This window comes from Lepus europaeus, chromosome 6, assembly GCF_033115175.1.
Source record: "Lepus europaeus isolate LE1 chromosome 6, mLepTim1.pri, whole genome shotgun sequence".
NCBI classification, from domain to species: domain Eukaryota; kingdom Metazoa; phylum Chordata; class Mammalia; order Lagomorpha; family Leporidae; genus Lepus; species Lepus europaeus.
In genome coordinates this window covers 56,983,981-56,997,365 of record NC_084832.1, presented here as the reverse complement: position 1 = coordinate 56,997,365, position 13,385 = coordinate 56,983,981, and the positions used below count along the sequence as shown (strand labels likewise).

At 41.9% G+C, this 13,385-nt stretch overlaps 1 protein-coding gene across 5 annotated transcripts in view; it reads left to right on the top strand.

The window, feature by feature from the left end:
* Nucleotides 1–13,385, top strand: part of ENOX1 (ecto-NOX disulfide-thiol exchanger 1) — a 599,613-nt gene that overhangs the window by 383,769 nt on the left and 202,459 nt on the right. For 4 of the 5 annotated variants that reach the window (XM_062194133.1, XM_062194135.1, XM_062194134.1 and 1 more), the window contains 2 exons: nt 12,234–12,377; nt 13,235–13,372. In XM_062194133.1, coding sequence (XP_062050117.1) covers nt 12,365–12,377; nt 13,235–13,372 — 151 coding nt within the window. In that variant the 5' untranslated portion in view covers nt 12,234–12,364. The remainder of the gene's footprint in view (nt 1–12,233; nt 12,378–13,234; nt 13,373–13,385) is intronic. The other variant, XM_062194137.1, reaches the window with a different exon arrangement.

Genomic DNA, 13,385 nt, shown 5'->3' with positions numbered 1-13,385 from the left:
CAGCAGCCCTTGATGGCGGGGCTGCCTACACCTGTACTGCCTAGGTGTCGTTCTGGGCTCAGCCCACCCATTTACCCTCAGTGCACGCCAAGTATTTGGACAAGTCGGACCCAAGTGGGGCAGCAGATCAACCCTAGAGAGTCACGTTTTTGCATTTGTTCCCTCTCTCTTTATCTAAATGCGCCATTATTCTCTAAGAAAAAAATATGCCTCTCAAGAAAACAGGAGCCTTGCATTGTCTTCCAGGAGTGATTTCTGCAACTCTACTCACATTCTTCCCCTGCCGACCTCTGTGACGGAAGTAGAGGGGTTAGAAGGGCGGACTGGGTGAGGGCCTGTCAGGATGCAGCAAAGCCCCAGGCCCTGACTGCCACGGAGCCTCAGACCCTGTCCGCCTCGTCTTCTGGCATTTTCCTTCCCAGCAACCTGGGCTTCGTTACACTTACCGCTAGCGGCTCATCCTCTGCTTTCAACCTGCTTTGTTCTTTATTTTTCTTTCTCTTGCTGTGGACTGGGGGCCTCCGAGCATTTCCTCTGCAAGCCTAGCAGTGCATTAGTAAGTAGTTTGCTCTAGAATCTACTTGTTTTCTTCTAATAGGCATGCTCCAGAGAGCATCTAGTTTGAAGCAGAGAGCAAGCCCAAGTCTTTCTCACTCCTCTGTGGTCCCCGTTGTATTACTGCAGACTCCTTGAGGACGGGGTATGGGTCTTGCTCACCATTTTGTTCTTGGTATCAAGCACGGTGACCTGCATACCATAAGCATTTAATAAACATCTGTGGAGCGAAGGCGTCCCCAGGGGGTGGAACTAGCCCTCTATCAGGATTCCCCTGACTTCAGATTCTTCAGATTTGTCTGGTTCTTTGTTGGAGAAAACCTCACCTCCTCAGCTCTCCAGATCTGTGACAACAGAGGTCCCGGCTAGGACCAGCTCAATCCTGGGCTTTGCCATTCAATAGCTTGCTGACCTTGGGGAAAAGATCCAGAGACTTATAATTTGTGAAACGTTCCTAATAACCACTATCCCATCGGTGGTGTGGGTTTTCTTGGTGAGAGCAAGGGTGCGAGCTGCTTCCCATAGGGGCTGGGTGATACTGAGCTGATTTCCCAGTGAGGCCTCTGGGGAGTATGGTTGGCTGGGGGAGAAGTGGGAAGGGAAAGAACTCCCCTTTCGCTTTACAGACCTCAGCTTTGTTTGAACTCATTACATGCATCAGTGTTAATATCTTTAAAATAAAAATCTCCTTGTAAAAATATTAGTTGGCATCTCCCTAACGTATATTGGTATCTATTCCCAAATTGAAGAGAACTGTGTCATTGCATTTCCATACCAATTTTCCTGCTAGCAAAAACAACGATTGAATTAGCTAATAATTAAGAATGGTAGCAAGAGTTTGGAGAGTGTGTTTGAATGAAGAAAATGGTAACCACTATTGAAATAAGGGTTTGGTTTTAGGGGATTGTATTGTAGGAAATCTGAAAATCCTGGTGCATTTTATGGTATGTTTATCATGTGTCTTACTGTTACCTTTACCCTGTTCATCAAAGTCTGTGTTATAGAGACTATGTCAAATTGATATGTTGGATACATACACCAACACATGTCTATTTCATTGCACAAGTAATAAAATCATTATCCTAATTGCCTTAATAGTCAAGGCCTGGTGGATGCTTGTGGTTTGGCAACATTGCATTTCCCAGATGCTGACACTTCATACAACTGCACTGTTTAACCACCACTAGTTGCCCATTATTTTCTTAAGTCATTATTTTACAATAAACATTATCCCACAATAAGCCATAAAATTTAGCATTGCTCATGAATATGGATGTCAGAGGACTTTCAAAGCAAAAGATCTTTTTCATTAAAATGAGAAAGTGAAAAAAATGTGACAATAGTAGTGAGAATCTAAAAAAAAAATATGTATTTGTTTAGGATGGGTTTAAGCCATCTAGCTGAGAAAATAATAAAGTGCAGTAGCAGTAGCAATATACTGTAATTCTCAAAAAGCTCATTCAGCATAATTTCTTTTTTATAAATAATAAGCCATAAATAAATATGATGACTGTAGGCTAATGTGAAATTATATTCAGTACCATGGACCAGATGTTTTTCTCTCCTATCTTTGTTTTCTTAAGGTCAGTTTTTGTTGCTCCTCCCTCTGCCTTCCCCTGATATATTTAAGTAATCTGTGAACAAATAACTGGGGGTGGCATTTGCTCCTTTTCCCAGAGATGTGCTTCCCAGGGGATCTTGTTTTTGCTCAAGAAAGAATTTAGAACGGAGACAGAAGGTAGTGTTAGGTGAGCTGGCCAAGTTTGATGAATGTAAGTACACCTGGTAAACCAGGTGGGCATCTCAGGATGTATTCAGACTGGTGGCTTAAAAGGGGATAGGACCCAGTTCTTCCCAATATTTCTCCAGGACAAAGGGTTTGCTGGGTGTGCAGTAGATAAAACTCCTCCCAAGGTTTTATTACCCAGTGCTATCAGGCTGAGTAGCCCACTGGGCACCAAGCAGGGGCAATTCCCCTAGGGTCCCTTCTTTGGGGGAAAGCCTGGGACCTGTTAAGTTATTGGGGTACAGGTAGGAATTGGAAGTGTAAATTATAGGGCTTCTTCCAAGGTGTGCTTTCCACATTTTTTAGTGACCTTCAGCCTTGTGTCTAGGGCTGGAGGCTTCCCATCAGCATTTATTCCCTGAAAGAACCTCCATGGAGTACTTCTGGCTTACAATGGCCCCACTGAAACCCCTGTGTGTGCCAGAAACCCTGATGCTACATTACTACCAAAAGCAGCAAGACCATAAAGACTGTCACCAAGAAAGAACTAGGACAATCTTCTTGTTATCTTCTGAATCCTGAATTTCCCAGGGGACAATAAAGCACCCCCACTGTGCCCCTCAAACTGCCTCCCACCTTTCCTATGAGCACTTCCATTTGTATCTTGCTAAAAATGACCAGGAGCCCCGAAGATTTGGCCCCTTTCATCAGATGCTCCCTTGCAGACTAGAACTTTCCAATTGGATATCCTGGCATGCATACTTTTGTGTTGGGCTCTTATGCCCTGGTAGTCTTACACTAAGTACCACCACCAGGCCTTCAAGGTCACCCTCTATGATGCAACCGCACTGTTAGTGAGGCCCAGGGGAGTAAGAAAGACCATCTCAGAGGACCCAAGGCTCCCAGTATCTTTTCTAATGGGCTACAGAGCATGAACACTGGCTGTGGATATCATTTAGTGGAAGAGAAAGCAAGGTCTCTGGCCTGGGGCAACACACTGGGAGTGGAGGGGTCCTACTAAGTCTGTAAAGTCCTGGAGCGAACATGACTGCGTGGCTAATGCTTTATTCATCAGGGTGCAATGGCATCATTAATAGCACATTAGTTTAAAGAGTAACTAACATGTTCTTTGGGACCCTACTGAGAGAAATGCTGAACAGGATGAGCAACTGGCTCAGGCTGGCCTTGGTGAGATCTGGGTTTTATTGCAAGTACATTTGCATGGATTAAAGGGCTCTAACCAAGGCTTTCTGGAAATTAGATAACTCATTTACCAGAGTTTGCAGCCATTTAAGGGTCAGTTATTTACCCATAACAATCCAAATGTTCTACTTTCTAACTTAATATGTTCTCCGTGGTTGGGTCAAGGTGTAAAATGAATACATAATGAAAAAAAAAAAAAAACTGAGTGCAAAGCAGCACAAATTATAGAATCATATTGTCTCTTTTTCTTTATTTAAGAAGGTAGTAATATTTATAGAAATTCCTTTTGTACATCAGTGTAGCCAAAAAGGGAAGCTTGTGACCAATCATGCCTTTCTATACTGTGCAAGAATAAAAAGTAGTCGGGATTTTTGGCTGCACACAGAGTTTATAGAATTGGCCGAGGCTGATGGCTGAGTCTTTGAAGCCGAGAGTCCACCTGAAGTCATGTTCCAGAGGCGACCTTCCCTCTTGCAAGGGGACTCTTTGCTCTGATCTCTCTGGTTCCTTCTCAGCAGTCCATAGCTTATGTAGTTACAGGGTTCTGTTTCTTTTTGTCTTCTCGGTAGAACTTTTCAAATATGAATGTGAAAAGAAGAGGGAGAATGCCAACTCTGAAAGAAAACAAATAAATTAAACCTGTCAGTTGAGGAGAGGCAAGAATGATCTGATGTGTCCTTAATCCATTTCCTGCATTCGTCTGTGACTTACCTGGGTGGTGGTTGAGCCTACTGCCCCTATCCTGGGTATGGAAGAGGCCCTTTTCATGGCCAAGCATCACTGCAGAGGTAGGATTCGAGGACAGAATTCCTCTCCGACCCTCCAAGTGGAGGGAGAACTCATGAACTGTGACCACCACCCCCAACAGTGGGTGGCCACAGCCGTCACTGCTGGGGGCTGCACAGTTGCCTGGCAAAAACATTTTGGAGACATCTGAATGTTGGAGAAGTTGGAATTGATGGACTGTTATCCTTCATCCAGTTCTTCAATGCTCTCCATGCTCTCCTCGGTATGTTTGTCCTGAATCCAAGGGACTTAGAAAAGCATTGCTTCAAGACAGACTCTTCTAGTTTAAATCAGTCTACACTGAGGTCAGTGATGGTCTGGCTACTTACTAATTTACTTACCAGCAGAGTCAACCAATGACAGCTTTTCCTGTGGGAGGTGTATTTTGGAAGGTAGAAAGCAGCAACGTGTGATGGTTCAATGTGTCTGCATTTGATCCACTAACAAGGGGAACGTGTTGGAGCACTACCTATTTCACAAGCAGTCTTCAAACATAATATCGTTCTTTCCAGAAAACCTGAAGCAGTCCAAATATGGAAGACACTGTATTTTAAATCTGTCTATACACAGGCTTTGAAATTACTGATTATCACACTAGCAACCATGCCTGTTTTCTTTTTCTTTGCAGCTTTTAACGGAAAGAGTTGCACTTGGTCCTTAAGGTCTCAAGATTACTCTTTATTTATTTGATCACTGTAGAAATAGACAGTATCGGCCGGCGCCGTGGCTCAACAGGCTAATCCTCCGCCTTGCGGCACCGGCACACCGGGTTCTAGTCCCGGTCGGGGCACCGATCCTGTCCCGGTTGCCCCTCTTCCAGGCCAGCTCTCTGCTGTGGCCAGGGAGTGCAGTGGCGGATGGCCCAAGTGTTTGGGCTCTGCACCCCATGGGAGACCAGGAGAAGCACCTGGCTCCTGCCATCGGAACAGCGCGGTGCGCCGGCCGCAGCGCGCTACCGCGGCGGCCATTAGAGGGTGAACCAACGGCAAAGGAAGACCTTTCTCTCTGTCTCTCTCTCTCTGTCCACTCTGCCTGTCAAAAATAAAAAAAAAAATAACTAAAAAGAAAAAAAAAAGAAAAAAAAAGAAAAAAAAAGAAATAGACAGTATCTTTTTTTCTCCAAAAGCAAAAAATTTCTGAGAAAAAAATCATTTTACCTCTGTCATTTCCCTACATTTATTGTACATTTATATATTGAATGTTGAATACTCTTTGTGTGAAAAGATAAATACCTTTTGTACTATACTGTCCATGCTGGTTGAGTTGTCTCTTTGGAGAATTTAGTCATTTTTGTTTGATTGCATGGTTTCAGAAGGAGACCTTCTTTCGCTCCCTTGCCCTCCTTTCCCCATTCTTGCTCTCTCTCTCTCTCTCTCTCTCTCTCTCAAGTTCTTTGAAGACAGACACGTCATGAGTAAAACCGTATCCATTCAGTAACCAACGATTCTCTCCTTAAGATGGAAGGAAGATGATTTATAGCTTAAAATTGGCTGCTAGACAAAGTAGAAAAATGGACGATGTAATCACAGACCCATAATGGAATTTCGTGTTTGAGAAATGACCAGATCTGCTTTATGTCCTCTGTGGTGCATGCCAGCTTAAAACTTCTCTTTTCTTCCAGTGACTTCACTTTTCTGGTACTGTACATATATGCCTTTGTTGCACTAATGTACTGCTTAATGGGTCTGGAGATGGAGTTATTTATAGATTTCGGCTCATTCAAAGAGCAGCTGTGAGAAGTCTCACAAAGGGAGAACATCACTGTAACCTGTTTATGACCCTACATCGGTTGCCAGGGAGGCGTGGAATCTTAAATCATAGGGGATGACTTGTTAAGTACACCAAGAGCTTATCTTGAAAGATCTGACATAATTTCTTTTTTAAATTGTCTTTCTTTGATACTTGAAATTCATCTGTGTTCCGGTTTCCAAGAGAAAATTTCCCCTTTGTGTTATCTTTCAAAACTTCAAGCCCTAGGATTCATCCCTGGAACTGAAGTTTCATTTGCTTTTTCCTTTGTCCCTTTATTACCTCCTTCGTTTTCATTTTTTCTTCTTTGCTGCCTGTCTCCCTTTCCTCCATGCATGAATTTATTTGAAAATATATAGATATATACTCCATGTATAGTTTTTCACTAATATTCATTTTCCATGAACTTTTGAACCTCTCATATGCTTGGGTTTCAAATTTTTTTACACCAAAGTAAATTTTAATCCTCATCACGTACATACACATATGTGGAAAGGGAGCACCTGCCACATTCCACGTTCTGAGCTTGCCAGCTGCAGCCTCTGCAAAGATGACTAGTTGTCTTAACCATGCTACACTTGTGATTTACTAGGGAGACAGAAATTACCAGCTCACTCATACGTGGAGTGACAAGTGCTGGTGTAGAGAAAGTGCAGGCTACCGTGGGAACACAGGAAGAGGGAGTCCCTATCTCTTTTGTCTTTTTGCCTGGTAAAGAAAAATGAAACCATACTTCAAACAGAAATGATCTCTCTTCACAGGTACACTGTGATGTGATCTATGTGAAATCATGACAATTTTCATTTTCAGTGAAAATCACTTCTTTGGTGATTTTGTAAGTATGTAAGTACAGGTTAGATATTAAAGAAGTACCTTTTGGTTTAATGGATTTGATATAAAGTGCTGTAGAGTTCACTCCTACCTAAATTTATCTTTTTCCAGCTGCTTGCTCTGTCCATATCATTCCCAAGAAGTGACGTACCTATTTATCACTAAGGGGGAGCATTTTAGTTTTATTTGGTACAAAATTCCTAATTGGCAATCTTCTGATTAGAAATTTCCATTACTTCTTAATCTAAATCTCTTTTTTCTTTTTTTAACTTTTATTTAGTAAATATAATTTCCAAAGTATAGCTTATGGATTACAATGGCTTTTCCCCCACATAACTTCCCTCCCACCCGCAACCCTCTCATCTCCCGCTCCCTCTCCCATTCCATTCACATCAAGATTCATTTTCAATTATCTTTATACACAAAAGATCAATTTAATATGTATTAAGTACAGATTTCATCAGTTTGAACCCACACAGAACATAAAGTGCAAAATACTGTTTGAGTACTAGTTATAGCAATAATTCACATTGGACAACACATTAAGAACAGAGATCCCACATGAGGAGTAAGTACACAGTGACTCCTGTTGTTGACTTAACAACTTGACACTCATGTTTATGGCATCAGAAATCTCCCTAGGCTCTAGTCATGAGTTTCCAAGGCTATGGAAGCCTCTTGAGTTCGCTGACTTCAATCTTATTTAGACAAGGTCATAGTCAAAATGGAAGTTCTCTCCTCCCTTCAGAGAAGGGTACCTCCTTCTTTGATGGCCTGTTCTTTCTACTGGGATCTCACTCGCAGAGATCTTTCATTTAGGGTTTTTTTGTTTTTGTTTGTTTGTTTTTTTGCCAGAGTGTCTTGGCTTTCCAGGCCTAAAATACTCTCATGGGCTCTTCAGCCAGATCTCAATGCCTTAAGGGCTGATTCTGAGGCCAGAGTGCTGTTTAGGACATCTGCCATTCTATGAGTCTGCTGTGTATCCCACTTCCCATGTTGGATCGTTCTCTCCTTTTTTTATTCTATCAGTTAGTATTCGCAGACACTAGTCTCGTTTGTGTGATCCCTTTGACTTTTAGACCTATCAATGTGATCAATTGTGAACAGAAATTGATCACTTGGACTAGTGAGATGACATTGGTACATGCCACCTTGATGGGATTGTATTAGAATCCCCAGGCACACTTCTAACTCCACCATTTGGGGCAAGTCAGAGTGAGCATGTCCCAAATTGTACATCTCCTCCCTCTCTTATTCCCACTCTTATATTTAACAGGGATCACTTTTCAGTTAAATTTCAACACCTAAGAATAATTGTGTGTTAATTACAGAGTTCAACCACTAGTACTAGAACAAAAACAATACTAAAATGGATAAAGTAATACATTGTACATCAACAGTCAGGACAAGAGCTGATCAAGTCACTGTTTCTCATAGTGTCCATTTCACTTCAACAGGTTTCCCCTTTGGTGCTCAGTTAGTCATCACCAATCAGGGAAAACAAATGATATTTGTCTCTTTGGGACTGGCTTAATTCACTCAGCATGATGCCTTCCAGATTCTTCCATCTTGTTGCAAATGACCCGGTTTCATTGTTTTTGACTGCTGGATAGTATTCTATAGAGTACATGTCCCATAATTTCTTTATCCAGTCTACTGTTGATGGGCATTGGGGTTGATTCCAGGTCTTAGCTATTGTGAATTGAGCTGCAATAGACATTAAGGTGCAGACAGCTTTTTTGTTTGCCAATTTAATTTCCTTTGGGTAAATTCCAAGGAGTGGGATGGCTGGGTTGTATAGTAGGGTTATATTCAGGTTTCTGAGGAATCTCCAGACTGACTTCCATAGTGGCTTAACCAGTTTGCATTCCTACCAACAGTGGGTTAGTGTCCCTTTTTCCCCACATCTTCACCATAAATCTCTTTTTCAAAACCTGAATTCTACTTTTAATGGAAAGAGTTGCACTTGATCCTTAAGGTCTCAAGATTACTCATTTATTATTTGTTCAATGTAGAAATATACAGTATCTTTAAAAAATCATTTTCCCTGTCATTTCTCTACATTTATTGTACATTTATATTAACCTGCTTTGCCACAACACCAGCCCCCAATATACCCACTTTCAATAGGAGCCTGTATTTTGTAAACAGTTACAGATGAATTTTATTATTCAGAATCTGTGTCTTTCATTCTTGTAAAAGTTTGGGAGAGTTAGAAGGGGTTGCAGTTAAAGAGTAGGAGCAATCTTTATCTTCTTTTTTTTTTTTAGGCCAAATAGTATTACTATAATTTTGCTGAGTTTCAAGAACTATTTGCCACATTAACAGAGCCCAATGAAATACTAACCATAAGTATGTTTTATTAAATAGTTGTGAAGTTGGACACGACATTTTGTGCATGAATATATCTTAGCAAAGAACAGTTTCTGTATCCGTTAAGCCCTGGACAAAGCTGTTCTGTTATCCTTGACATTTTGTACAGCTGATTGTTTTCTGGTGATCATACTGCACTAAAAGCTGTAAATAGAAACTGCCAATTTCATAATTGGTCATGAATCTCTTTGAAAGCTTTTATAGTTGCATGGAAAGAAAAAATCAAGAGAGACAAAAATTCATACATCTTTTAAATTACATTACATGGTTTTATAAAAGAATAGTAGAAAATGAGATATTCTGCTACAGTTTAGGTGTGGCACAAAAAACCAGGGCAACACTTACTTTTGGAAATATCAAGTGTTATTCACTCTTTCAGAATTAATTACATAATTATCCACCAGAACACAAAGATCCCAGGGTACCCTAATGGAAACACTACACTTCCAAATAAAATAATAATAATTATCCCCTACTATATTCAAAGTGCTTTATTAGCCATAATTTTTAGCTCCCCACATCTCTGTGTGTAAATAAACATCATTAAGAATGTTAATCTTTCATCTAGTTTAGAAATAAGAAAACTAAGGCAAAGAAATTGATTTGAATGATGAATTAGGCATTATGGTCTTGAGTCATTTAAGGAGAAAAGTATTCAATAGGAACTATAGACATTGGAGCCCAAAAATAGCTCTTCATAAATTACGATGCAGTAATTAATTTAAAAATATTACCTTTCTTCTAAGCTGACTGATCACATTAGCTTAAATTTTGTAATGAGCATCGTGGCAGCCTTAAGACTATGGGAAAATGCCTAAGATTTGACAGAAGTAACCTTGTGGTCGCCTTCCTAGGTACATAGTAACCACAGGAAGTTGTATAGATTAGGAGATTGAAAAGATGTAATAAACTGAATGGTGTGGAGTTCGATTAGGGGATAAATCAAGGCTTACCCAGCCCATCTTGCCACTGCAGTAATGCTTTCATTTTCTTTCTCTGAGGAAGCAGTTGCATTTTGTTAAGATGGCCATGAAAATTGCTGGTAGGAGCTATGGACCTCTAGGACGTTTGATGCCCCTTTATGGGACAGTAACCACAAAGCTGAAAACGACCACTGGAACCGAAGAGAACTAGGACTGTCCCTAAAACATGGTTAGCAGAAAGTCAAGGTGATTCGTGACCAGTCGTCACTAGTCATGAAGCTCACCAAATTAAAGTGATGTTGCTGATACAGTGTTCCAACTCTGCAGACTCATGAGAGAGGACAAAGAATTATGATTGGTGCCTATTTGAAAAGAACTGGATCTTGGAGGAGTCCAGCCAACCAGACTTCATATGTGGGAGATAGGAAGACAAATAGAGACCTTGCGATTGTCTGAAACATCTCTACTACAAGGCTGTCTGAGCAAAAGGAAGAACACATTCTTGCCTGCCTCCACCTTGGTGTTCTGAAATGGTCAGAGGTGGAAGCAAAAAAAAAAAAAAAATACTGTGAAGTTTCATTGTCGAAACATTGCAGCTCAGTGGACAGCTCACGGGGAACCATCTCTATCTGATGGTACTCATTGCTTGTGGTAATTGATGCCCAATGTATAAGCAAGTTCTGACTTCATTTGGATGATGGAATTTAATGGCAAGGTATAAAATATTTGTTCTGGGTATAATTTGCCTCTAAATTTGGAAATATTCACTGCTAGATGATGAAGATGTTCCATTTTCCTGATAGACAAGTGGAAAAGAAAATCCCCCTTACGCCTGTCTAGTTGGAGACCAGAGATTTATGGAGACCATAGAAACAGTTTCCTCATTATCCATCCATTCTTGAGACACTGAAACCCAAGCTACCGTGTGCGTTAGCCTTCTGCTCAGCTGGCCAGAAGCTGTTTTTGACAGTACAGTGCCCAAAACATTACTGATCCTGGCGCCCAAGAACCAAAGAAATGAAAGAACTTAGCATAAAAGTTTCAGACCTCACATTGAATGTACTGACAAACCAACCATAACATTCTGTTCTCAAATTATCATTCACAGAAACATGGTTTAGAAAAATTCCTAGATGTACACTTAAATAAAAGTAAATATTCAAACTCATTTGTCATGCACAGTGTCCTTTGCTCAGTTGCTTGTGTCGGTTTTGGCTTGGTGAAAGTGCAATTAAAATATGAAGGCTCTGTGCTTCTGCATTTTCCTGGGCAGAGGGAAGGCACAGCAGAGCATTTTATAAATAGTGCGAGAACAGTGTAACTTCACTTAATGCTTTATTGTTACTTGTACGCATGAGAAAGGTGCTTTCAAAATATAATACAAATGCACATATACAAGCTGTGCAATTCTAAGGAAAATTGAGACCGGAAGAATGGGGGCCGGTTAAATTTATCTTTCTGTAAAGCTGGAAAAAAAAAAGACAAGCAAGTGCTTTTCCTTTCCCACAACCCTCTGGATGTTCTTGGAAGGACCACGTGCTATTCTTCCTTTGGCCTTTTGCTCACCATTGTCACCGAGGTACCTTCCTTTTCCAGCCTCGCAGTGAATGGGTTCTTGCTTTTTTCTTCCCCTTCCCAGCTCTTTGCCCTCCCTGAATACATTTCACAGACGACCGTCTTCCCAAATAACAACATCAATTAATTTCTTAACTTAAAAAAAAAATCACATTGAGTCCTGAGCCTGCCCTCACCATTGATGTGTAGTGTGTGGGAGAGGCTGCGCAGGGACTGATAAGCCCCGGTTTCTGAAGGCGCATCAGGAGAAGGCAAGCGCCTGATGCGTGTACACGTGCCTCCGTCTGCTCAGCCAGCCCGCCCGGGGACCAGTGCACAGGCTGACCCACGCCCAGAAACTGAGCCACAAGCCAGGCAGCCGCTGAGGGCCGAATGCCACTTCACACGTGTGTCTGAGACTGGAAGTTGTGATTGGTTGGTTTCTGTTGTTGAGTAGACAACAGCTCGTCCCTTGCATTTTGCTCTCGGTTCCTGGGGAGGGTTTCTCACCACGCTTCTGTCCCCTTTTGCAGAATCCGATGACCTCCCAGGGGAACCTGCACTTGGGCATCAGCGTGCTCCTGCCTGCCAGGATGCTCCCCACGCAGTGGTAGACGTGGGCCGAGTTGCCAGCATCGCCCCGTGTTCTCAGAAGATTCCTCAAATGATGGCTGCAGGTAAATGTCAATGGTACACACGGGACACAAACAGGATGGGTCGAGTGGCCACTGCCGGAGCTTCCCCAGCCGTGGAATTATGCATTGAACTTGGGAGTCTGGGCCCTTAAAGCAATCAGGCCATGCATCTCAGCAAAACCAAAAAGCATGAAGTCACATTTCACACCCTCCACTGTTTCTGTTGGATTCTCTCTGTGTAACTTGCTTTTTAATTTTATTTATTCATAGTGGTTTTCTTTCTTTTTTTTTTTATGAAACTGCCTTTAAGAAATAGTTTGGAAAAATCACTTTAGGCAGACACCTGTATTTTCTTAATGGAAATGGTTTAAAAGTTGGTAAGGGAGGGAGTACGGTACAGAGTACCCCTCAATAAATCCAGGCAGGAGCAGTTCTACTTGACAGCTGCCCTTCTACTAGATAGTTCGAAGCCGTGCCTACTCCAGAATTACTCTTGGAAGCATGAATTTGTTTATTTTTAGTCCACTAAGCCATCTGACTTGTTTTACCAAGAGGCTGTCAGTGCTTCGCCTCTCAGCCCCGTCACTTCTCTGGGAGAAGGAAGCGAGTCTTCAGGTTTTTTTCCAGGGGTATCTCCTTAATGGCATGCTGTGTGTAATGTAAGCTACATGTCATTAAGTCTCCTCCCAGAAACTGTTTGCAAATGCTTTATAGTTACGTCTGGAGAAAACATTGCCGTTGATCCGTTGATTATAGTGCTTTATTTGTGTGTGTGTGTGTGTGGCGGGGAGGGGCTTGGAAGTGTGCTGACCAGAGCCTCACATCTCCAGAAATGTGACTTCCTTTAAACAAACATCCTTGCTTATTGATTCTACATTGCAGTTTCTTTTTCCCTCCAGCAGCCGACGGTCTGGGGAGTATAGCGATAGACACGACCCAGCTCAACATGTCCGTGACAGATCCCACAGCCTGGGCCACAGCCATGAACAACTTGGGCATGGTTCCCGTGGGGTTGCCTGGACAGCAGCTCGTGTCTGGTAAGCTTGCCGC